General features: G+C 42.9%; 1 protein-coding gene across 1 annotated transcript in view; it reads right to left on the bottom strand.

The window, feature by feature from the left end:
- Positions 1 to 716: 716 nt before the first annotated feature.
- The window catches only part of TEKT1 (tektin 1), a 25,565-nt gene continuing 852 nt past the window's right edge, over positions 717 to 25,429 (bottom strand). The window contains exons 2-8 of the mRNA XM_011994641.1: positions 24,660 to 24,866; positions 14,042 to 14,207; positions 10,716 to 10,844; positions 10,038 to 10,181; positions 7,691 to 7,913; positions 1,493 to 1,689; positions 717 to 970 (exon numbers count right to left, since the gene is read on the bottom strand). Of these exons, the coding sequence (XP_011850031.1) occupies positions 763 to 970; positions 1,493 to 1,689; positions 7,691 to 7,913; positions 10,038 to 10,181; positions 10,716 to 10,844; positions 14,042 to 14,207; positions 24,660 to 24,849 (1,257 nt within the window). The 5' untranslated portion in view covers positions 24,850 to 24,866 and the 3' untranslated portion in view covers positions 717 to 762. The remainder of the gene's footprint in view (positions 971 to 1,492; positions 1,690 to 7,690; positions 7,914 to 10,037; positions 10,182 to 10,715; positions 10,845 to 14,041; positions 14,208 to 24,659; positions 24,867 to 25,429) is intronic.

Genomic DNA, 25,429 nt, shown 5'->3' with positions numbered 1-25,429 from the left:
TGGCAATTCTGAGACTGCAGTTCGTGGGGTGGGCACACAGGCTGTGTACCCCCATCAGCTGCCTCTCCCACGCCTGCCACCCACAACTGACACGCGCGTCCACAGGCGCCCCTTAGAGCTCTCCTCCAGCCTGTGATATCCCCACCCTATGACCCCATAACCCCAGACAACAGCAACCTGGCTCACCCACTCTGCATTCCCTGCCCCCAGATCGAATTTTACTCCGGAGAAAGACCCAGAGAGGTGCCTACAGGCTCAAGACGACTCCCGATGGGGGCTGCTGCTCTTCACCTAGGTTTTGTAGGACTTGAATAAGCTTCCTATGGACCAGCCAGAGGGGTCTAAGTCAGCCATCACCACATTGTTTTCTAGAGAAAAGAAATTTTGAGAGCCAAGAGAAAGGTTAGCATCCCATCTCATGAGCAAGAGGGGCATGGTCTACAGAGGTGATCCAGCCCAACTACTTTATTGAATTGAATCTGAACTGAAATATCTTGAAACCCTGTCCTGGGGCCCCAAGTCCTGTGATATTGTAAGAGTGGCCTGTGCTAAAACATGGATTTTAATTGTTAGGCAACCACCACACCAGCAGCATAGGAAAAGAAACTTGTCCCAAAATCAGCCCCCTGAGCGGGCTTGGAATGCCAGTCAAGAGGTTGCAGCAGGCTGGCTAGAGGCTCCGCCAGACTGAAATGAGAGCTCGGTACGACTGTAACTACTGTTTCCGATGTGGTTTAATGAGAATTGGAACTAGCCCTACTATTAGCAGACAGCATCAGGGCGGAGGCCCCCGGCCCAGACCCCTTGGTCTTCCCCGTCCGGAAGTGAGATGGACTTCCTCATCTGCATACACAGCACTTCATCGATATAGATGGTGTTCTCTTTGACCTGGATCTCCTCCTGCAGGGCAAGCTGTCTGCGATGCAGCCCTTTCAGCTCAGACTGAGCTTGGGCTAAAGTTTCCTTTAATCTGGGAGAAAAGGAAGAACAGAAGAGAATCATTTCTCTCTATGCATTGCTTTTTCAAGGGAAAGAATGTTCCCCAGTGTTCAGTGCAGGAGCCAAATTGACATGTGCTCTTCCCCTTCCTCTCTCCTCATGAAGACAGAGATCTCATTAATTTTAGAATAAAATGCATACTGAAAAGGCCCTGAAAAAAAAAAAAAAAAAAAGAGAGAGAGAGATTTCAAATTGGTGGCCACAGGCCAGATTCATGACATTGACACCTTATGAAATGCTGATGTTTAAAACTGCAGATTTGACCTAAACATCTGGATTTGGGCTTCTGTAGAATCATTCAATATTGGGATCCATTTTCCCCACATCAACAATTTTGGCGGGAGGTGGTGGAGACTGCCCTGTAGCGGGGATTCCTCAAACATCACAGAGCAGGCTGGCTTCATTCAGCCCGCCGGTCACTACCTAGCCTCTACTTGAAATCCAGGTTGGGACTAAGACCCTAAGGCCCTCTGTCCATTGGCTGCTAACCTACCTTGCAACGTTGTGGGTGATCTCTTGAACCTCCTTCATTAGCCTGTACTGTGCGACATCACGACACAGCTCCACGTTCGGCCGGTGTGTCCTGGTCTCCAAGCGCGTATGAGCCACCTTGGCTGGCCCTTCTTGGTCAAGGATGGCTTTTTCAAGAGCTGTAATATTTTGCTCCTGGGAAGCAATCTCCTCCATGACCTTACAAAAAGGATTAGAGTAGGTGAGGCCAAGCTGTGCTCCTCAAAACTCAACAGCTGACAGCAGATGCGTTGTGATCATGTAAGTTAGGAAGAGGGAGCTTCGGATTTCTTCTTAAGCAGCATGCCAGAGTGAGTCTGATCTCTCTTCCCTAAAGCAGTGATTGCTGGTGGGCAAGGTCACTCACCCAGACTTAGAACCTTATGGACTCAAGGGGCAGGACGGGCCATTGTCACCTCATCTACCCACAGAAGAATGACCTCAGCAAAGTCCTGGCTGGCGTGGGGATGTCACTGCTGCTCAAAGCCGCCTGCTCGCCTTGGTACAGGGTACCTTTGTATCGTGACCAGAAAGCTGCCTATTTCCTCACACTCCTATCCTGCTAGCACCAGCTCTGTCCTCTGGAAGCCTGGGGAAAGAAGCAGTTCGGTCTGAGTTTGGTTGTTATTTTTGTGAGTGACTTTATGCACAGAAAAAGACTACTTTTAGGCCGGGCGCAGTGGCTCACACCTGTAATCCCAGCACTTCGGGAGGCCAAGGCAGGCGGATCACGAGGTCAGGAGTTCGAGACCAGCCTGCCAACACAGTGAAACCCCATCTCTACTGAAAATACAAAAATTAGCCAGGCATGGTGGCACACACCTGTAATCCCAGCTACTCAGGAGGCTGAGGCAGGAGAATTGCTTGAACCCGGGAGGTGGAGGTTGCAGTGAGCCGAGATCGCGCCACTGCACTCCAGCCTGGGGGACAGACTGAGACTCCGTCTCAGAAAAGAAAATAAAAAGACTACTTTTAAGTTATTTGGTTTTAACAAAATTAATATTTAACTGGTTTAAAATATATTTCTTCATTAAGCATTTTTTAAAAGCTTGTACATCTACTTTTGAAATATACACAAAAGTAGATAGACTAGGGTAGATAGACTAAGGAACCTCGTATATCCATCATCAGTTTGAGCAATGAGCAGTATGTGGCCAATCGTGCTTCATCTATACTGCTGTCCATCAGCTTCGTTATTTTAAACCTAATCCCAGATATTATCTCCTTTTAAATATTTCACTTAAATATTTGAGTGTGTATTTCTAGGCATAAGGATTCTTTTTTTCTTTTGACATAACCACAATATCTTTATCACACTGAAAAAAGAGACAAAAGACTTATTTTTTAATATTATAATAATATTTAGTGATGAAATTTCACCAATTGTTTCATATATTTTGGTAGAGTTGGTTTGTCCAAATTATATCCCAATGAGGTCCAGAAATTGCACTTGACTTTCTTAAGCTTCTTTTTAAACACTTCTTAAGCTTTTCATAAGTCCAGTTCTATTTATTTTTAAATTTTTAAATTTAGCAGATATTGGCAATTACTTTAAGCTGATTTTGACTAATAATTGCTCCCACTTCAAACTTACTTAAAGTCCTTTGCTATTTATTTAAAGCAGCATTTATAAATTTGATATATAACTTTTTAAAAGATTTGAATTATCTTAACAAATAAGACCTCTGGAGTTCTTAAATAGATTTGTCAATCTAACAAATTAGTAAAAAACGATGATGCTTTAAATTCTCTTAAACATTCTAATGCTGTCTTCAAATTTAAATTTTCAACTAAAATCATAAGGTTAAAACAATTATTATACATTTTAAAGAAATTTTTAAGAAACAGTCCAAATCTCTTAAATTTTATAAATACCTTAACCATCCAAAATACACAGATAACAATACACTTATAATAAAACTACTGCTGCTACGAGTGAGATCAAGAATCAGCAAACTATGCCTATGAACTAAATCCAGTCTGCAATCTGTTTTTGTACAGACTGAAATAAGAAGTTTTTTTAGGTAATAGTCTTCATTTTTTTTAGAGCCATTTTAGGTTTAAAGAAAAATTGAGCAGAAAGTAAAGTTCCCATATGCTTTCTCCCCCCTACCTAGGTTTTCCTTATTATTAGCATCTTCCATTAGTGTGGTACATTTGTTATTAATACAATTGATAAGCCAATATTGATATATTATTATTAACTAATGTTCACAGTTTACATTAGGGTTCACTCTTTGTGTTGTACATTCTGTGGGTTTTGTTTGTTTGTTTTGTTTTGTTTTGTTTTTTGAGACGGAGTCTCACACTGTCACCCAGGCTAGATAGCAATGGCACGATCTCAGCTCACTGCAACATCTGCCTGCTGGGTTCAAGCGATTCTCCTGCCTCAACCTCCCAAATAGCTGGGATTACAGGCATGCACCACCACACCCGGCTAATTTTTGTATTTTTAGTAGAGACAGGGTTTTGCCATGTTGGCCAGGCTGGTCTTGAACCACTGGCCTCAGGTGATCCACCCGCCTCAGCCTCCCAAAGTGCTGGGATCACAGGCATGAGCCACCACACCCTGCCGATTCTACGGGTTTTGACAGATGTATAACTACATGTATCTACCTTTACGATATCATACAGAATATGTTTTGCTGCCCTAAAACCCCCCGGGCTGCTCCCATTGATCCTTCCTTCCTTCCACCACCCACCCAAACCCTGACAACTGCTGATCTTTTTCGTCTCCATAGTTTTGTCTTTCCCAGAATGTCATATAGTTGGAATCATGATTCATATCCTACAGTATGAGTTTCAGATTGGCTTCTTTCACTTAGCAATATGCATTTAAAGTTCCTCTCTGTCTTTTCATGGCTTGATAGCTCACGCCTTTTAGTGCTGAATGATATTTCATTGTCTGGATGTACCACGGTTTATCCATCCATTCACCTATCTTAGCTGCTTGCAAATTTTGGCAATCATGAATAAAGCTGCTATAGACATTCATATGCAGGTTTTTTGTATGAATATAAGTTTTCAGCCCATCTGGGTAAATACCAAGAAAGGAGATCGCTGAATCCTAAGAGTATATGTTTAACCTTGTCAGAAACTGCCACATTCTCTTCCAAAGGGACCGTACCATTTTGCATTCTCATCAGTAATGAATGAGAGTTCCTGTCGCTCCACGTCCTCAACAGCATTTGGGGTTGTCAGTGCTTTGGATATTCTGTAGGCGCAGAGGTGGTGTTTTAATTTGCAATTCCCTAATGACATAGGACGTTGAGCATCTTTTCGTATGCTTACTTGCCCTCTGTATATCTGTACTGGTGAGGTGTCTGTTTAGATCTTTTGTTCATTTTTTAGTTGGTCTGTTTTCCTATTGTTGAACTTTAAGAGTTCTTTGTATATTTTGGATAATAATCCGTTATCAGATATGTGTTTTGCAAATATATTCTCCCAGTGTGTGGTTCATGTTTTCATTGTCTTAAGCATTTTTAAATGTTTAAATGGCTGGGGAGAAAAACAAAAGCAGAATATTGTCATGTGAAAATTACATAAAATTAATTTTTAATGCCCATCAATAAAGCTGTATTGAAACACAGCCATGCTTATTCATTTATTTATTATTGCTTCTGAACTGCCATGGCAGAGTTAAGTCATGGTGACACACTGTATGTGATGTTCTCATGGCTTTGCACCGTTGCCCAGAGCACTATAAATCACAGTGACATGTTTATAACTTGACAGTTTTCCAACCATGTATCACCATACAGTGATATCTTATTTTATTTTATTTTTATTTATTTTATTTTTTTTTCTGAGACAGAGTTTTGCTCTTGTTGCCCAGGCTGGAGCTCAGTAGCGCAATCTCGGCTCACTGCGACCTCCGTCTCCTGGGTTCAAGTGATTCTCCTGCCTCAGCCTCCCAAGTAGCTGGGATTACAAGCGCCCACCAACATGCCCGGCTAATTTTTTGTATTTTTAGTAGAGACGGGGTTTCACCCTGTTGCCCAAACTGGTCGTGAACTCCTGACCTCTCTGGTGATCCACCCACCTCGGCCTCCCAAAGTGCTGGGATTACAGGCATAAGCCACCACGCTCCGGCCATGACATCTTATTTTATTGTTTTATTACGAGTGTGTCTTTGTTTCTGCTCCCTAGCCTCTTCTCTTCCTCTCTTCTCAGTGCTCTCCCCTCCTCGCTCCTCTCCTATCTCAGATCCGTCTTTCAAGGCCTATACTAAGTTCTTATTCCACCAGGAAGCCTCTGCAGTATTCCTTGGCTAACATCATCATCATCATCAATCAACTAATTTTTATTATTTATATGTATGATATTATATGTTAATCATATATGCAAATTGTGTGTGTGTGTGTGAAATGTATACATGCCAGGCACTGTTCTAAATATTTCATATGAGTTGTCTAACTTAACCCTGGCTGGAGAAAACTATTGTTTCTTCCCATTTTATCAAGGAGGAAACTAAAGAACAGGGGGCTGGCCGGGTGCGGTGGCTCACGCCTGTAATCCCAGCACTTTGGGAGGCCGAGGCGGGTGGATCACGAGGTCAGGAGATCAAGACCATCCTGGCTAACATGGTGAAACCCCGTCCCTACTAAAAATACAAAACATTAGCCGGGTGTGGTGGCGGGCGCCTGTAGTCCCAGCTACTCAGGAGGCTGAGGCAAGAGAATGGCGTAAACCCCGGGAGGCAGAGCTTGCAATGAGCCAAGATCCGGCCACTGCACTCCAGCCTGGGCGACAGAGCGAGACTCCGTCTGAAAAAAAAAAAAAAGAAAAAGAAAAAAAGAAAAAAAAAAGAGCAGGGGGCTTCAGGGTCTCCCTAAGGTCCCACGGCAAGTGTTGAAGCCACAATTCAAACCCAAGATGTCTGGCTCTGGTATCTACCGATTTCCACTAGGCTAGTCTACCTCTCCGTTTGCTGAATATTGCAGTTTCACCCTCGATGATACTCTGGTTTCTCTGGCACATCACAGAAATAAATCTTGTCCGCAGCTGGGCTCTGAGTTCCGGGAGGGAGTGTTCAGGATGTGGCAACAGGACAGGGATTCAGGGGCTGAGAAGGCCTGGGCTCCACTCCCTTGCTGCCGCCTTAGGGCCCTTCCCCTCTCTGTTTCAGCTGCACCAGCAGTAAAGTGTAGGGTGGACTGCCAGTGACCTGCTGAAATGGGTAGCTTGAAGTCCACCAGTGTGGGAGTATTTGTACTACAGATACCGACAAATTCTACAAGAAGGACCCTAATCCGTAGAATTTGCCGACATCTGTAGTACAAATGCTCCCACATTGTATTTGCAGTACAAATACTAACCCCCTCTGATATGGTTTGGCTCTGTGTCGCCACCCAAATCTCATCTTGAATTGTAATCCCTACATGTTGGGGGAGGAATCTGGTGGGAGGTGATTGGATCATGGGGGCAGCATCCCCCATGCTGTTCTCATGACAGTGAGGGAGTTCTCACGAGATCTGATGATTTTAAAAGTGGCAGTTTCCCCTGCACTCTTTCCGTCTCCTGCCGCCTCATGAAGAAAGTGCTTGCTTCTCCTTCACCTTCTGCCATGACTGTAAGTTTCCTGAGGCCTCCCCAGCCATGCGGAACTGTGAGTCAATTAAACCTCTTTCCTATGTAAATTACCCAGTCTTGGGGAGCTCTTTCCAGTGGTGTGAAAGTGGACTAAAACACCCTCTGAGGGCCAGTTTACCAGCACAACACTGGATAACCAGGAGGAACGACCGGCTAGAGTCCTAAAGCTACAACCAGGTTTGGAGAAACTGACTTCATTGACTCCTGTAGCTTCAGAGCCCTAAAGGACACGTGAGAGCATGTCGTCCATTTCTATATTTCACATATGGAGGAATGGCAACTGGAGTGGGAAGACAGCCAGGCACAAAGCTGCAGCCAGCCCCTAAGCCTCAGGGTTCTGTCCTCTGCATTTGTGTTCTCTGCAGCAGTGAGTGAAAATGGAGGCCCGGAGTGGGGCAAAGTCCCACTCCAGTCCCCAAAAATGCAAAGCCTGCCGCTAAGCTGGAGAGATAGGAATGACCTTTACCCACGAGTTAACCCAATATCCCAAGCCCAGAATTCTAGCGGTCAGGCCCAGGGGGCATTCTTGTTTTCCATGGTGAAACCTCCTGAATCTGCTCTTCTTCCATGCTCCCTCAAGGGACCTCACCTTGGCCAGATGAACAGCCAGCTTGTCCCTGGCATCCTTGGTATCCTTCAGCCCATTCTTGAATGCCGTGTCTACCACATCACACTGCTTGCGCAGATCATTGGCTGTCTGGGACAGGATTCGATCCACCAGGGCTTTCAGCGTCAGAGAGTTGTTCCGCTGCTTGTCAGCCTTCTCCACATTGGTGCTGGAGAAGTCCAACCAGTCTTCCAGACTCACAGAGCTGAAACAGACCCCACGCTTTCATTCACAGCATATTTGGGGTGGGGAAGGGGCTTGGGGAAGAGGGATGAGCTACACCTACCTCTCATCAGAAGCACCTAGGACGTTTCCCTATCTCTAGGCAGAGCAAATGGTGGTCTGTCAGTCTCAATAGCTGTCCCTTTGGGCAACCTCCCTACTCTGGCATTGGGCTGGCACCTTATAGACATTATCTCATTTAATCCTCATGATGGCCAAGTGAGCTAACTTTTCGAATCCCCATTTTACAGATGAGGGGAACTGAGCTCAGAAAAATGAAGTAACTTGGGTGAGATCGCTCAGCTAGAGATAATTTGAGCATCAAAATAAATACTAATGTAACAGATTATAATACACTGAATAAAACAGAAATCATCCATCTATACAGATTGAAATAAACAAGTGAATAAATTACTAGTTTGAAGAGGAACTGTCTTCTGGAACGACACTGATGAACTTCACAATAATGTTAATTGGAAGAAACCAGACACACACACACACACACACACACACACACACACACACACACCCCTAGCATATAATGCTGTTTAATGAAACTCAGGCAAAACCACCCTATTAGAAGTCAGGAACATTATTACCTTCAGGATGGAGGGAGGAACTATTGATTGGAAGAGGATAGGATGATAGGGATGGTGATAATATTTTCTTTCTTGACCTGGTGGTGATATGAGGCTTGTTCAGTTTGTGATTAGAGGCAGCCTCTGAGATGGCCCTTAGTGATCCCCCCTCCTGGTGTTCATGCCTTTGTGTAATCCCCTCACCTTGAATATGGTATGAATTTATTGACTTGCCTCTCACAAATAGAAGGTTGTCACTTCTGGGATTAGGATATAAAAAGACTGTGGCTTCTGTCATCGGTTTTCTCTCTTTCTCTCTCTCTCTCTTTCTCTCTCTCTCTCTCTCTCTGATCACTCATTATGGGAGAAACCAGTTGCCATGTCATGAGACATCCCCATGGTGAAATTCACAAGGCAAGGAATCAAGGCCCACCATCACCCACAATCAGGTCGAAATTGGACCCCATCTGGGTCAAGCCTTCAGATGGACTGCAACCCTAGCAGCTGGCTTGACTACAACCTCAGAAGACATTGAGCCTGGGCCTGGCTTCCCCACCCACAGGAACCATGAGATAATACATGTTTATAGTCTTAAGCTGCAAAGTTTTGGGATAATTTATTATACAGCAAAAGATAACTAACAATGAGAATGCTTTGAACTTGTGCACTTTTCTATATATATGTTTTATTTCAAAAAGAAGGTTTTAAAAATTAGAGTGAGTTAGGCTGTGATATAATGTTAACTGAAAAATGCAAATTAGATGTCACAGAAAAGGTACATAGTATAATCTCATTTTTATAAACTAAACAAAGTTTACCGTATGTGTATGAGTGCATATGTACATATGTTTGTATGAACATGCAGCTAACACCAGTTATCTCAGTGGATGTAAAAATGGAAAGGGAAGGCCGGGCGCAGTGGCTCACGCCTGTAATCCCAGCACTTTGGGAGGCCGAGGTGGGCAGATCACGAGGTCAGGAGATCGAGACTATCCTGGCTAACACAGTGAAACCCCATCTCTACTAAAAAATACAAAAAATTAGCCGGGCATGGTGGCGGGCACCTGTAGTCCCACCTACTCGGGAGGCTGAGGCAGGAGAATGGCATGAACCCAGGAGGCGGAGCTTGCAGCGAGCCGAGATCGCGCCACTGCACTCCAGCCTGGGAGACAGAGCGAGACTTCATCTCAAAAAAAAAGAAAAGAAAAAAAAATGGAAAGGAGAAAAATTCACTTGCTCTTTATACATTTTTAGATTCTTTTACTTGTTAAAAAGATGTATAGATAAAGGAATAAATTGTTTTAGTCTTTAAAGGTTTAAAGGTTTTATCTCAGACTTTCTTAGTGGGCCTAACCTGGAGGATCGGGAGCCTCTGGGCCCAATGTCAAGGTCACCATTCAACACCGCCTTTCCCCAAGCCCACCACCTCCAAGCTCTCAGCCAGCTGCAAGGATGAGTCACTAGGTCTTGCCTGTCTGAGAAGCACTGGGACATCACCAGCAGGGAGGAAGACGGCAAGGCTCACTCACTTTGGCTCAATCCTCACGGCGTTCTCAGAATATCTGATGTTTGGTGAGTTGTTGTTGAGCGAGAAGCAGATATCATCTATGGTCAGGGCCACAAACTTGTCCTTCAAATCCTTCTCAAGATTGTACTTGGCAGAGCGGTTCATCCTGAAGGGAGAAAGTAAACTGGGTTTCTGCCTCTGGAGTGCCCAGGTGGCACCCACAGGTCCTTGGGGAGGTCCTGGAAAGTGAAGCTGCAGCTAGGTCTGGTGCAGGATGACAGTACTGCCCCACCTCGACTCCCATCACCCCAACACTCACTCATACACCATTTGATGCCCGGTGACAAATCAACATGACCAAACGTGGACTTAGAGATCCCCCTTCTACTGTGGCACTTTCCAGTGTCACCACTGCAGCCTCCTGTGTGTGAGGGGTCAGCCTCGCCAGTGGGCTCCAGCGCCCTCCAGCCTATAACCAGGGTGAAATCCAGCTCCAGCCCCACCCTTACCAGAGGGTGGCTGCCATGTATGAGGGATGTGGCCAGCTCTTACCCTGAGTGCTGGGGCGATCTGGGGACACAAAGTGGGAGTGGGAGTGTTGAACCTCTTTCTTTCTGTGCCATGAAGCCCAGCTTTTGTGGACACTGCCTCTTCTCAAAATTCCCAGTGGAGATGTGGAGGGCAGCCCGAAGAGTCATACCGAATCTGCTCGGAAGCCTCCTCCAAGGTACGGGTCAGCAGAGCCATAATGCCCCGGATGATCTCAGCCTCCTTTATCAGCTCATGCTCCACTGTGTCGTGCACCAGGTCAATGCCAACGCGCTTCTCCCTGGCAGGGGGAAAGGCAGCCAGTCAGCCAACACGTGCAACACGAGGTGACTCAACACTGGCTAATGTCTGCACACTCAGAACTACCTGAACAACTGATTTGAGTGTCACCCGATCCATCTGATGAGGCAGTGGGTGACAGGTATTAGTTGGTATCTATGTGACTTCAAAATATCCAAACACAAGGAAGAAAAATTGATTGATGACTGGTCACTTGGTCTGAAACATGCCAAATGGACTTTTTCCTCTCTTTTCCTTTTCTTTGCATTTTTAAAAATTATACTTTAAGTTCTAGGGTACGTGTGCACAACGTGCAGGTTTGTTACATATGTATGCATGTGCCATGTTGGTGTGCTGCACCCGTTAACTCATCATTTACATGAGGTATATCTCCTAATGCTATCCCTCCCCCCTCCCCCCACTCCATGACAGGCCCCGGTGTGTGATGTTCCCCGCCCTGTGTCCAAGTGTTCTCATTGTTTAGTTCCCACCGATGAGTGAGAACATGCAGTGTTTGGTTTTCTGTCCTTGTGATAGTTTGCTCAGAATGATGGTTTCCAGCTGCATCCATGTTCCTGCAAAGGACATGAACTCATCCTTTTTTATGGCTGCATAGTATTCCATGGTGTATATGTGCCACATTTTCTTTATCCAGTCTATCATTGATGGACATTTGAGTTGGTTCCAAGTCTTTGCTATTGTAAATAGTGCTGCAATAAACAAACGTGTGCATATGTCTTTATAGTAGAATGATTTATAATCCTTTGGGTATTTACCTAGTAATGGGACTGCTGGGTCAAATGGTACTTCTAGTTCTAGATCTCTGAGGAATCGCCACACTGTCTTCCACAATGGTTGAACTCATTTACACTCCCACCAACAGTGTAAAAGTGTTCGTATTTCTCCATATCCTCTCCAGCATCTGTTGTTTCCTGACTTTTTAATGATTGCCATTCTAACCAGCATGAGATGATATCTCATTGTGATTTTGATTTGCAACCAAATGGATCTTTTTTCCCAAGAAGAAGAAAGTTTAAAATGATAATAATAAATTCAAAGACCTGTTTCCTTCCTTGATCCTCATTCAATGTTTAGTCAAACAATTGAATATAGAAAGATGTTTTAGGGTGGGCGCAGTGGCTCACACCTGTAATCCCAGCACTTTGGGAGGCTGAGGCAGTTGGATCACCTGAGGTCGGGAGTTCGAGACCAGCCTGACCAACATGGAGAAACCCTGAATCCACTAAAAATACAAAATTAGCCGTGAGTGGTGGTGCATGCCTGTTATCCCAACTACTCGGGAGGCTGAGGCAGGAGAATCACTTGAACCCAGGAGGTGGAGGTTTCAGTAAGCCGAGATTGCGCCATTGCACTCCAGCCTGGGCAACAAGAGTGAAACTCCGTCTCAAAAAAAAAGACGTTTCATAGTAATAACTATTAATAGTAATAACACCAATAGTAATATTGCCTCCACCAGTGAGCACTTACTCTGTGACAGGCATTGTGCTAAGCTTTTTATATATAAACATTCTTTCTTAGCCCTTTCAGGTACTGATGGGGAAACTGAGTTTCAGAGAGATTAAGTGACCTACCCAGTGTCACGGAACTGTGTATCACTTGTGCTTCTAGCCATGATGCTGTCCTCCTCCCAAACTGACCCTGCTGCATGACGTTTTGCTCTTTTTCAACCTGCATGATAGTGCTTGGAAAGGAGGTTCCCCTACTCACTAGTTGCATGCCCTTAGCCACTATGTAACCTACCTGTACCTTGGTTTCCTTTTCTGTAAAATAGGGATCATTATTAGTACTTCATAGGATTGTGGCACAGTACGAATGAGCTGTAAAAGCATAAACTACCATACCTGGCACATAGTATATGCTTAATAAACTTAGCAGTCTCTACGTTATCATTATCTTTAGACTTAGACTTGAGCCAACTGGGTGTTGAGCTCTTTGATGAGCTGCTATTTCTCTTTGCTGCGTAGACTTTCTAAATCTGGCTGGGGAGACTGCTGTCTGGTTCCTGCAAAGGGTCCTGGTTAAGCTTACGGAAGGAACAGGGCTTTCCAGGAAGACAGCGGCATGGTGCATTTGAGAAACTGCAAGGAGCTCCCCACACCTAAGCACATCCTGCTATTGGGGACGAGATACGGACCCAGAGAGGTCACTGGGGGCTCTATCGTGATGAACCTTGGTTTGCTAAGCTAAGAAGCTTAAAAGTTATCTTGACGTCATTGGGATTTGAAGGATTCTAAGCATGGCGGTGACCTGAAAAAAATCTGCATTTGGAAAAGTTCACTGAACAGCCGGCGTGGAGGGTGCACTAGATTATAGGGGACTATGATAACAGCATGAAGACGTGTTAGGACACTCCAGCTAGGGCTGCAGCAGGACCCAGGTCCGGAAACCAGCATCACCCCAGAGTAGAAAGGATCATTCTACTCACTGCATTTAGAGGAGGGAAACACTAATTAAAAGCACCTTCATATAGTGCTGTCTGGATTACAAAGTGCTTCCGTGTGACTCAGCATGGGAGAGACATACTGTCCCCCGGGAGCTGTACTGCCTGTTCTCACCTTCTTCCTTGGCAACAGAACCCCTGGAATTTTAGCTGAGCACCTGGCTGCCCAAAGTAAAGCCAATCATTTCGCAGCTTCTGTTGGTGTGGCCATGTGATTAAGTTCTAGTCAACAGGATGCAAATAGAAGTGATGAATGTCAGACCCCACTTACTCCTACTTGCTGGAATGTAGACACAATGGCTGGAGCTCCAGCTGCCATCTTAAACCATGAGGTAACATTAAGAGTGAAAGCCATGTGCAGTAGAACAACAAGATAGACAAAGCCTGGAACCCTAAAACTGTGGCCCACCACTCCAACCCTGGACTGACTATCTCTAGACTCTAAATGTAAGAGAGAAAGAAATCGTTTTCTTGAAATTCAATGTCATTTTAGAGTTTTCTGCTACCCACAGCCAAACCTAGTCCTAACATATATTTGAGTTGAGTTACTCAAGAGCAGAGTTGAGGCATGAACTAAGTCCAGTGCCCCTTGCCCTGTCCAGCACCAGGGGCATGCCGGGATAACTTCAGGCTCTAAAAGAACACCTGCTCAGTTGCCATTTCTAACTCACCATCGCACACAGCCAGCATCTCATTTGTCACAACACGTGAATCATTTGAAGGACCTTCGCTCCTACCTGTATGCCAGGCACGTCTCAGTAATGTGCAAAGGCTCTTTCAAGCCCTCCAGGGCTTTTTCCAATCTGATCTTATATAGGAGTAGATCATCGGTTACATTCACAAGCTGCTCAAGTTTGTCATCTAACTCCTTCTTCCAGAACCGGACTTCCTCGAGTCTCTGCTCTGAAGCACACAGGGAAGTTACACTAGGGTTAATCTATCCCAAGGTAGCTAACATTTGAATTAGCAACTTGAGGACTGTTGTAAAACTACCTGTGATATGCTCTTTTCCTCTTAGCACTGTGCTACTTGGGGCATCTTTTCATCTTTCTAAATGTTTATTTGCAGGAAGGAAAGGAAGATATATTTTCTTACAGTCCACATCAAATGTGTCATTTTACGCTCACTAGTTCTTTGGTGCCTACTGTTTTTAATAACTTTTAATTTTATCAAAGATATAAATGTGTGTTGTTTGAAAAGTCAAATAGTATCACAAAGAGTTGAAACTCTCTGACCTGTCCCCACCCATGCCCACCTTCTGGGGGAAGCCACTTTAAACATGCTTATCACTTCTTCTGACATTTGCTTATACTGCTATTCACTCATTATCAGTTTTGATATTATATGTTGATTTCCTAGGATGAAAGATAATGATTTGCTCTTAACCAACTCACATGACATACTTCCATCTCCCAATATAGTTGTATCACCATTTTGTTAAACAATACATAAGTAAACTTATTGTTTATTTACATTTTATAAATATATAAATGTTATTCACACCTGAGCCCTATCATACACTGTGATACATTTCTTTTCTTATAAAATTTTCTGTTTTGGGGAGGGGTTAAAATGGCATTTTTGCTTCACTTTCCTTTTTAAATGATAATTAAAGGCAGATTTATTAGGCACTATAAGTAAAAAATTACTATACTAGGAAAACTATATGTTATATATATTTAACTGATAATGAGTAGTTCGGCATTTGAATCTTAAAAGTCATAATGTACTGCTTGTATTGTAGTGTCAGTTTCCACTTCCATAAACTGACCCTGGTTTTTAAAAAAATGTTATTGTATATATTTGAGGTTTACAACATGACGTTATGAGATAGCAAAATGGGTAGCATAGTGATTGCTTCACTTTCTTTATATTATTAACTTTTTCTCAATATGCCTTTAATATATTCCAACCCATCAAGTAAGCTATCAGTTTTCTTTCTTCCTTGGAGACGTCTCTCCTAGAGCATCTTCTCCTGCCGCAATCTTCTGCTGGATTGGTTGCTCTCTAGTTTGCTGTGTAGCTATCATCCTATGACTTTGCTTCCAGGAATCCCCTTCATTCTTCTTGTGTTGCTGTCCCGTTTCCTGGATTGTTTTCTTTCTCTTCCTTGATTTACTCTCTCAGTATGCTAACACATATCCTTCAGTAACTTCCTAAGAAATGGATGCATGTGAGGTAAAGTTTTTGAAAACCTGCAAGTCCGCAAATGTCTTTATTCTATCCTCACCATTTCATTCTATTTGGCTGTGCCCTGAGTTACAGTTCGTAACTCTTTTTTATTTAGAATTGTGACTGTGTCCCTCTATTTCCTTCTAATTTCCGGAGTTTCTGTTGAGAAGTCTGATGCCATTGTGATTCCTGATTCTTGGTATGTGACCTGTTTTTCCCACTCTGAAAAATTTTAGTAATCTTTCCATTTTCCTAGTGTCCTGAAATTTCACACTGGTGTCAAACTTATTTAATTGTTGTGCCACATGCCAGACATACCCTTTGATATGGTTTGACTCTGCGTCTGCACCCAAATCTCATCTCGAGCTGTAATCCCCACCTGTTGAGGGAGGGACCTGGTGGGAGGTAAATGAGTCATTGGGGCAGTTTCCCCCATGTTGTTCTCCTGATAGTGAGTGAGCTCTCCTGAGATCTAATAGTTTTATAAGGGTCTCTTCCCCTTTCACTTTCTCTTCTCTCTCCTGCCACCATGTGAAGAAGGTCCTTGTTTTCTCTTCGCCTTCCACCATGATTGTAAGTTTCCTGCGGTCTCCCTAGCCATGTGGACCTGTGGGTCAATTAAACTTCTTTCCTTTATAAATTACCCAGTCTCAGGTATTTCTTTATAGCACTGTGAAAATGGAGTGATACAGAGAATTGGTACTGGAAGTGAGGCACTGCTATAAAGATAACCTGGAAATGTGGTAGTGACTTTGGAGCTGGGTAACAGACAGAGGTTGGAACAGTGTGGAGAGCTCAGAAGAAGACAGAAAGTTGTGGGAAAGTTTGGAACTTCCTAGAGACTTGTTGAATAGTTTTGATCAAAATGTTGACAGTGATATGGACAATGAAGTCCGGCTCAGGTAGTCTCAGATGGAGATGAGGAACTTATTGGGAACTGGAGCAAAGTTCACTCTTCTTATGCTTTAGCAAAGAGACCGGCAGCATTTTGCCCCTGCCCTAGAGATCTGTGGAACTTTGAATTTGAGAGAGATGATCTGAAATTGGAACTTACGTTTAAAAGGAAAGCAGAGCATAAAGGTTTAAATAATTTGCAGCCTGATCATGTGGTAGAAAAGAAAAACCCATTTTGAGGGGAGGAATTGAAGCCAGCTGCAGAAATTTGCATAAGTAACAAGAAGCTGAATGCCAATTGCCAAGACAATGGGCAAAATGTCTCCAGGGCATGTCAGAGATCTTCACAGCAGCCCTTCTCATCACAGACCCAGAGGCCTAGGAGAAAAAAATGGTTTCCTGGGTCAGGCCTAGGATGCTGCTTCCTCATCTTCTTCTTTTTAGATACAGGATCTCACTCCATCACCCAGGCTGGAGTGCAGTGGTGCAATCATAGCTCACTGTAACTTTGAATTCCTGGGCTCAAGAGATCCTCCCACCTCAGCCTCCTGGGTAGCTGAGACTACAGGTACACACTACCACACCCACCTAGTTTTCTTATTTTTGTGGAGGCAAGGGTCTCTCTATGTTGCCAAGGCTGGTCTGAAACTCCTGGTCTCAACTGATCTTCCCATCTTGGCTTCCCAAAGTGCTGGGATTCCACCATATCTTCTCCATTTTCTCTATATACTCTTTCTGAAACTCCTATTAGTTATTGAGCCTCCCAGATTGATCCTCTAATTTTCTTGTCTTTTCCTTGTTGTTATTTTTTTGTTGTCCTTTTTTCCCACTTTCTGGAGATTCTCAACACTTCTTTTGATTTCTAAGATTTTCCTGCTCTTATATTCTTAATTTCTAAGAACGCTTGTTCTCCAAATGTTATCTTTTTTAAAGACTCCTCTGCACATCCCAAGGATGCAATCTCTTCTCTAAATTCTTGATGGATTTGATAGTATATTTCTTCTTTTTCTCTATGCACTGTCTGTCTGCTGAGTTTCTGTGTCTTTGATTATTTGTTTTGGTGTCTGCTATGTTAGTGACTTTCCTCGATTATTTGGTGATCATCTGATTTAGACCGAGATGCTAAAGTGCTACCTGGAAATGCTGTCTACAGGGACAGTGCTTGTCAACCAGAATGGTTTACTGTACAGAGTGATCAGGTGAGACCCTGGCATCTTGCTGGAGAATCCTCAAATGTTAATATCTATAGATCTTTCCTTTTGGGCCAGTTACTTTCTACTTTCTCTGCAGAGAAGTCCTCCAGTCTCCTTCCTGAGGGTAGAAACCTGGCTACCAGTGTCCTAGGAACCAGCTGGAAGAATTACTATGTAGACGCAGGAATGAATGAATCACTAAGTAGACATTCATTGAACCCTTTAACCTTTAACCTTCTACTGGAGTGAGGGAGAGCCAGAGTGAAGAGGAAGTTCTTTTTAAAGACTTTCAACCAATCTTGTTTCTGGTTCTATCCTGACCCTTCAGCTTCAGAAGTAACTGGACGCATCCAGTTTTGAGCACTGCAAGATTTCTGTAGCACGAATCAACTGGCTTCTTATTGTTCTCTACCCACCCTGACTTTCTGCAGTCCCTAGGTCTGTTACCAGTTGACCTTTGCTTTCTAAAATCTTGATTTCATCATTTGTTTACTGTTGCTTCCTCTTTAACTCTGTGTGTGTGTGTGCGTGTGTGTGTGTGTGTGTGTGTCTCAATCTCTCTCATGCTTGGGGCATGGCTTTATTATTATTTGTTAGCTTTACTGTTATTAATTCTTTACTGCTATTTTGTTGCAATTCTAAAAGGAAGAGAAGACAAATGCATGTGCTGAATCCACCACATAGATTAGCGTCTTCCCATTGACACCTTGTAACTGATTTTCACCTCCACTGTGTACCCTCCGCTACCCTACTGGACATCTCTTATCTCAAAGGTCACCAATCTTCAAGTCACCAGTCCAAATTTATTTTGGCTCAGCTCTCAGCCTCTTTGACATTTAGACAACCACTGATACAATAGAAGACTTCCTCGCCTGTGAAACCTCATCTTTTGGCTTTCATAACCTTGGTCTCATCTTTTTGTTCTTCCACCTGAACTTCTGTTCCTCAGCTCTTCTCTTGGTCCTCTTCAACTCATGTGCCCTTTTCTGCTCTTTCAATACATTCTTTGGGTAATCTAATCTACCCTTATGGCTCCCCTTACCCATCTTTATGTGATTACTTCCAGATTTCTAGCGTTACCTCTTAAATTCGAACAGGATACCCACTGAACTGAACCTTCCAAGTTCAAGGTCTTCCTCAGGCTTGGCCCTGCCTCATCTCCCTCTTGTCTTCATCATGCTGCTCTTCCTCACGTACTCTATACATCAACTTGGACCTCTCTACTCATTCCCCATAAATGTCACACTCATCCTGCCTTTATTATTTTGTCCAAGCTATCTCCTTGACTTCTGTTGTTAAAATTCATTCATAAATCCAACATACATATTATCGAGCACCTTTTCTCTCCATCTTTACTGTCATTGCCTTCATCTAGACCAGCAACTTACAATAATTTTAGTTACTTGTCTTTTTACTTGTGTTTTGTCTCTCTTGCATAGTAGAATGTATCAGTCTTTTTCAATTTTATACTCCTAAGCATCTAGCACAGGGTCAGACCTATTTTAAGGATGAATGAATGAATGAATGAGCTCCGGTCCCATTAACCAGGATAGGGAACTACAGAAGCAGAAGCAAGTTTTGAAGGACAGTCATGAGTTCATCTTGGGATATACTTATTTTGAGGTGCCTGAAGGAATCTAGGTGGCAATATATAGCAAGTAGTTCTTTATTTCCCCCAAAAAGTTCTCATGAGAAATTAGAGTTGAAGACTTCTGTTTGCAAACCAATAACACAAAGAAAAGAGTGATAATATTTCTAATGAGGTCATCAAGAGAGATTGCATAGAGGGAAGAGAAGAAAAAGCTAAGAAGACCAAGAACAAAATACTAAAGGACACCAATAGGAAATGAATGGGGAAAGAAGCATCAACAATAGAGAAGAGGAAGAAATGGCCAGAGAGAAAGGAAATGAATCAGGAAAAATTTGTGCCATAGAATTCTAAAAGTAACTGGATGCATCCAGTTTTGAGCATCCAGTATTGTAGAGAGGTCAAGCGGATGAATACTAAGTGAGCGTTAGATTGGGAAATTGAGTAGTCATTGGATGTGACCAGTTGGAAGTGATTTGCCCTCTCCTCCAATCTGACGGTGCTTTATTGGTGCCACTTATGGGATGAATCACACCGTATCCTGGGTATCCTGTACTGGACTCATCTCTACTTTCAGACTGGAAGCTCCCCAAGGGCAAGCACCAGTCTGGTGTATCTGTATCATCAGCACCAGCACAGGTACTTGCAAGTTATTTTTAACTTTTTATTGAAATATCAAAAACCTATAGAGGAGTACACATATCACAAAATCATAAAATTCAATGTATTTTCATAGTGAACACACACATATAACACAGACCGAACTCAAGAAACAGAATATAACTGGCATCCTAGGAGGTCTCTCTTCCAGTTCCTATCATGCCACACGCCAAGGTAGACTTCTAACAGTATAGATTAATTTTTCCCTTTTATTTGGTTTGTTTTACTTTACATAAATAGAATGATATGGCATGTACTCATCTGTGTGTCATTTATTTCACTCAACATCTTACTAAGTATGTAAGAGTCATCTGTAGTGTTGTATATAGCTGTAGGCCACTCATTCTCTTTGCTGTAAAGTATAGCATATTTATCCATCCTACTGCTGATGAGCATGTGGGTAGTTTTAGTTTGGGGCCATCACGAATGGCACTCCTTTGGCCATTGCAGCATATATCTTTGGTAAACATGTATTCCTGTATGATAAAACTCTAAAGGTAGAATAACCAGGTGAAAAGTAGGCATATCTTCAACTATAGTCAATACTGCCAAAGCTTTCCAAAGTGATTATAGCAATTTATATTTCCACCAGCAGAGTATGACAGTACCAGTTGCTCCACATCCTCTTCCCTCTCCTTTCTTCTTGTTCTCTTCCTTCTTTTGAATTGTAGTCATTCCATGGCTGTATAATGGCATCTCAACTTGATTTTAATTTGTATGTTCCTGATGACTCATAAAATTAGAGCACTTCTTCACATGTTCATCGGCTGTTTGAATGTCCTCACTTGTAAGGTGTCTGTCAAGGTTTTGTCCATTTGTTTATTGAGCTATCTGTCTTTTTCTTTTGTATTCTTAAAAGTTCTTTATATATTCTGGATATGGATTTGTCAGATACATATATTGCAAATATCTTCTCGTACTCTTTAGATTGCTGTTTAGCCTTTTAATGAGGTGTTTTTGTTGAACAAAAGTTCTTCATTTTAATATAGTTCAATGTATTATTTTTCTTTCCTATGAATGGCTCTTTTCAGTCCTGCTTAAGAATAAGAAATCTTTGCCTTCTCCAAGTCATAAAGATCATAAAGATATTCTCCCCTAAGTGATGATTGTTTCACCTTTCCCATTTAGATATACATTCCACTTAGATTTGCAGATAGATAGATAGATAGATAGATAGATAGATAGATAGATAGATAGATAGAAAGAAAATACGAGTTAGGGGTTGGAATGTCTTTTTTTTTTTTGAGATGGAGTCTTGCTCTGTCGCCCAGGCTGGAGTGCAGTGGCGCGATCTCGGTTCACTGCAACCTCCGCCTCCCAGGTTCACGCCATTCTCCTGCCTCAGCCTCCAGAGTAGCTGGGACTACAGGCGCCTGCCACCATGCCCGGCTAATTTTTTGTATTTTTAGTAGTGACGGGGTTTCACCATGTTAGCTAGGATGGTCTCGATCTCCTGACCTCGTGATCCTCCTGCCTTGGCCTCCCAAAGCGCTGGGATTACAGGCATGAGCCACTGCGCCCAGCCAGAATGTCATTGTTTTATATGAATATCTAATTGGCCAATTAGAAAAGGCTCTCCTTTTCCCATTACACTGTAGTGTTGCTTTGTCATACTCAGATGAATGCGTGTGGGTTTGTTTGTGGACTCTGTCATGTTTCATTGGTCAACAGGTCTCTCCCCACTTAGACTTTGCTGTCTCAGTTGCCATAGCTTTGTCACAGCTCTCAGTACCTATGGTAGAAGTCTTCCAACTGTGTTCTTCTTTAAGATAGTTGTGCCTATTTTTTTCTTTTCTTTCTTTTGAGATGGCTTCTCGCTCTTGTCGCCCAGGCTGGAGTGCAGTGGCACGATCTTGGCTCACTGCAACCTCCGCCTGCCTGCCGGGTTCAAGCGATTCTCCTGCCTCAGCCTCCTGAGTAGCTGGGATTACAGGTGCACGCCACCATGCCCAGCTACTTCTTTTATACTTTTAGTAGAGACAGGGTTTCGCCATGTTGGTCAGGCTGGTCTCCAACTCCTGACCTCAGGTGATTCACCTGCCTCGGCCTCCCAAAGTGCCGGGATTACAGGCATGAGCCACCGCACCCAGCCTAGTTCCTATTCTTGATGCTTTGCATTTCCATATGAATTTTAGAAGCAGTTTGCCAATTTCACCATAAAACCTGCTGAGATTTGCATTAGCATTGCATTGAATCTATAGATTAATTTTTGAAGTGAATCAACACTTTTGAATACTAGGTTTTCTAATCCATTAACTCATAAATCCCTGCATTTACTAAGAGTTTCTTTAATTTCTTGCAAAAATGATTTTTCAGTGCAAAACACTTGCACATCTTTTGCTAGATTTATTCCTACATATTTGATTTTTTTAATGCCTAATGGCTAATTTTAAAAATGATTCAATGAGTCAATGAAGGTTCACTTTTTTCCCCATATATACTGAAACACAGTATTGTAAAAATGAATAATGCCTTCTCTCTTTTCTTTTGAGACAGAGTCTCGCTCTGTCACCCAGGCTGGAGTGCAGTGGCGCGATCTTGGCTCACTGCAACCTCCATCTCCTGGGTTCAAACGATTCTCCTGCCTCAGCCTCCTGAGTAGCTGGGACTACAGATGCGTGCCACCATACCCGATACATTTTTTGTATTTTTAGTAGAGACAGGGTTTCACTGTTTTAGCCAGGATGGTCTCGATCTCCTGACCTCGTGATCCGCCCACCTTGTCCTCCCAAAGTGCTGGGATTACAGGCTTGAGCCACCACACCCAGGTGCCTTCTCATTTTTAACACCTACCTATTATTATTTAGAATAATATTTAGAACAGGCCTATCTACAGGGTGGTATCAATGTAAGGATCAACCTATAAGGAGAGCCTAACATGTAACGTTGCTGACCTGAATGAAAGTTTAGTTTATTGGAAATTAGAAACTACAGTCCTCAGACCAGGTTTGATCCACAAATGTGTTTGTACAGCTGGCCCAGTGTTATAAATAAATTAAATCAGTTACCAACATTGAAAACGTGAATAAATTCCAGCTTTCCAGGTTTTCTTGAAAAAAAAAAAAAATGGAACAATTAGGCAACACTGGGCCCATGTTCTTTCTTGGAAGAAATGGGTTGAAATTGAGTAACTTCCTCCTTAGATGGGGCACATGTTCTCCAGGTCCCCACAGTCTCTACTAAACCCTAATGCCTTACACCCAACCCCTATGCTACCTGCTTGGTCCCTGTAGATAGCTGAGTTGGTGACCCCTGGTTAATCCCTTTTTGGCATTTATGAGATATTGGTTGTTTGTTTTGTTTTATGTTTATTTTTGTTTTGATTATTTAAGGACACTATCTTTTGTTTTAATGTGCTTTCCTGAGATCTTTGCTAAAGAACACTACCTTTTAAATACTGTGTTAGGCCAGGTACAGTGGCTCACGCCTGTAATCCCAGCACTTTGGGAAGCTGAGGCAGGCGGATCACCTGAGGTCAGGAGTTCAAGACCAGCCTGGCCAACACGGTGAAACTCCATCTGTACTGAAAATACAAAAATTAGCCAGGTGTGATGGCGTATGTCTGTAATCCCAGCTACTCGGGAGGCTGAGGCAGGAGAAGCTCTTGAACCTGGAAGGCAGAGATCGCAGTGAGCTGAGATTGTGCCGCTGTACTCTGGCCTGGGTGATGCACGAGACTCTGTCTCAAGAAATTTAAATAAATATAAATAAGTACTGTTTTAAGTAAGGAATTGTCAAGAGGAAATGACTCTTCTTTTAAGACTCAAGTAAATGTTCTTCTCTAGAAAAACTTTTCCAGTGTTTCATGTCTACTCCACCCCTGTCTTTGTTCCCCCACCCCAGCACCTATCTGGTTATACAATTGTCCCTTGGTATCCTCGGAGGATTTGTTCCAGAGTCCCTGACAGATACCAAAATCCATGGATGCTCAAGTCTTTTATACAAAATGGTGTAGTGTTTGCATTTAACCTATGCACATCCTCCTATGTACTTTCCTTTTCTCTTTTCCTTCTTTCTTCCTTCTTTCTTTCTCTTTCTTTCTTTCTTTCTTTCTTTCTTTCTTTCTTTCTTTCTTTCTTTCTTTCTTTCTTTCTTTCTTTTCTTTCTTTCTCTCTCTCTCTCTCTCTCCCTTCCTTCCTTCCTTTCTCTTTCTCTCTTTCTTTCTTCCTTTCTTTTTCTATTTTTTTTAAGAAACAGAGTCTTGCTGTATCACCCAGGGTGGGCTCTAACTGCTGGACTCACTGGATCCTACTGCCTCAGCCCTCCAAGTAGCTAGGACTCCCAGCAGCTGCTACCACACCCGGCCAGTATACTTTAAATCATCTCCAGCTTACTTATAATACCTAATACAATGCAAACACTATGTAAATAGTTGTTGAACTGTATTGTTTCTATATGTATTTTTAATTGTTGTATTGTTATCTTTTATTGATTTTTTTCCTAAGTATTTTGGACCTACAATTGGCTGAACCCATGGATACGAAGTGCTGACTGTATTCCGATGATTAATTTTTTTGTCTTTATCCTCTTCAAGCTAAAAGCCCCTACAAAGCAGAGATTCTGATCATTCCCTGTGATATGCCTCATGTGTAGTATATACATGCCCATAGATGCTCAATAACTGTGCATCAAATCAACAAATAAATGAATGATGGGTGGCTGAAAATCAGACTGGGTTACCTTGTGTCTATCTTAGGGCAGTGAACTTAAACATAGAATCTGGGGAATACACTCGATTTTCTCTAATACTCAAGAATAATATGTTGCCACACCTGAACATGACACTATAGCTGAGCTCATCAGCCTCATCCTAGCATGTTCGCGAATATGCCAAGCATGTTTTCTTACCTAGTTTCTTGTTCACATCACTTTGAGATTTTCTTGTAGTCTTTCCAATTTCATCCACAAGCCTCTGGCTTTCTGCCACCAGGCGTTCCGATCGGGACCTTTGGGCGTCTGCTCTGTGGTACTGGTTCTTGTTAGCAATGTGCCACTCTGAGGGCAGGAACTTGGGCGGAGGTTGTAATAGTTTAGCCATTTGAGGTTTCCAAAGTCCTGATCAGAGGTAGACTCTTTTAGATTAAATGAAAGCAATTTGTCCTTTTTATGTCAATTTTTATTAAAGCATGACATACATATGGAAAGTTAAATAAATCATAATCTGTACACAAAATAAAACCACCTGTGTAGCTGGCACCCAAAGCAAGAAACAAGCATTACCGGCATCTCTAACCTCTTCCCAGTTACTCCACCTCAAGCCCCTCAGGGTAACCAGTATCCTGACTTTTAACACTACAAATTCGTTTTGCTGTTTTTGCATTTAACATAAATGGAATCATACAGTGTGTATTATTTTGTATCTGACTGCTTTAGCTCAACATTAGAATTGCGAGGTCGTGGAGTAATGTTCTGCCAAACAGATGAACCCAGACATGTTTTCTAGAAGAAGAGGGAGAAGAAGAAAAGAAGAAGAAGAGGAAGAAGAAGAAGAAGAAGAGGAAGAGGAAGAGGAGGAGGAGGAGAGAGGAGGAGGAGGCAGAGGAAGAGGAGGAGGAGAAAGAGGAGGAGGGAGAGGAGGAGGGAGAGGAGGAGGAGGAGGGAGAGGAGGAGGAGGGAGA

Source organism: Mandrillus leucophaeus, unplaced genomic scaffold (genome assembly GCF_000951045.1).
Source record: "Mandrillus leucophaeus isolate KB7577 unplaced genomic scaffold, Mleu.le_1.0 Scaffold46, whole genome shotgun sequence".
NCBI classification, from domain to species: Eukaryota; Metazoa; Chordata; class Mammalia; order Primates; family Cercopithecidae; genus Mandrillus; species Mandrillus leucophaeus.
The sequence above is the reverse complement of the archived record's forward strand: the minus strand, read 5'-3'. Positions and strand labels throughout refer to the sequence as shown.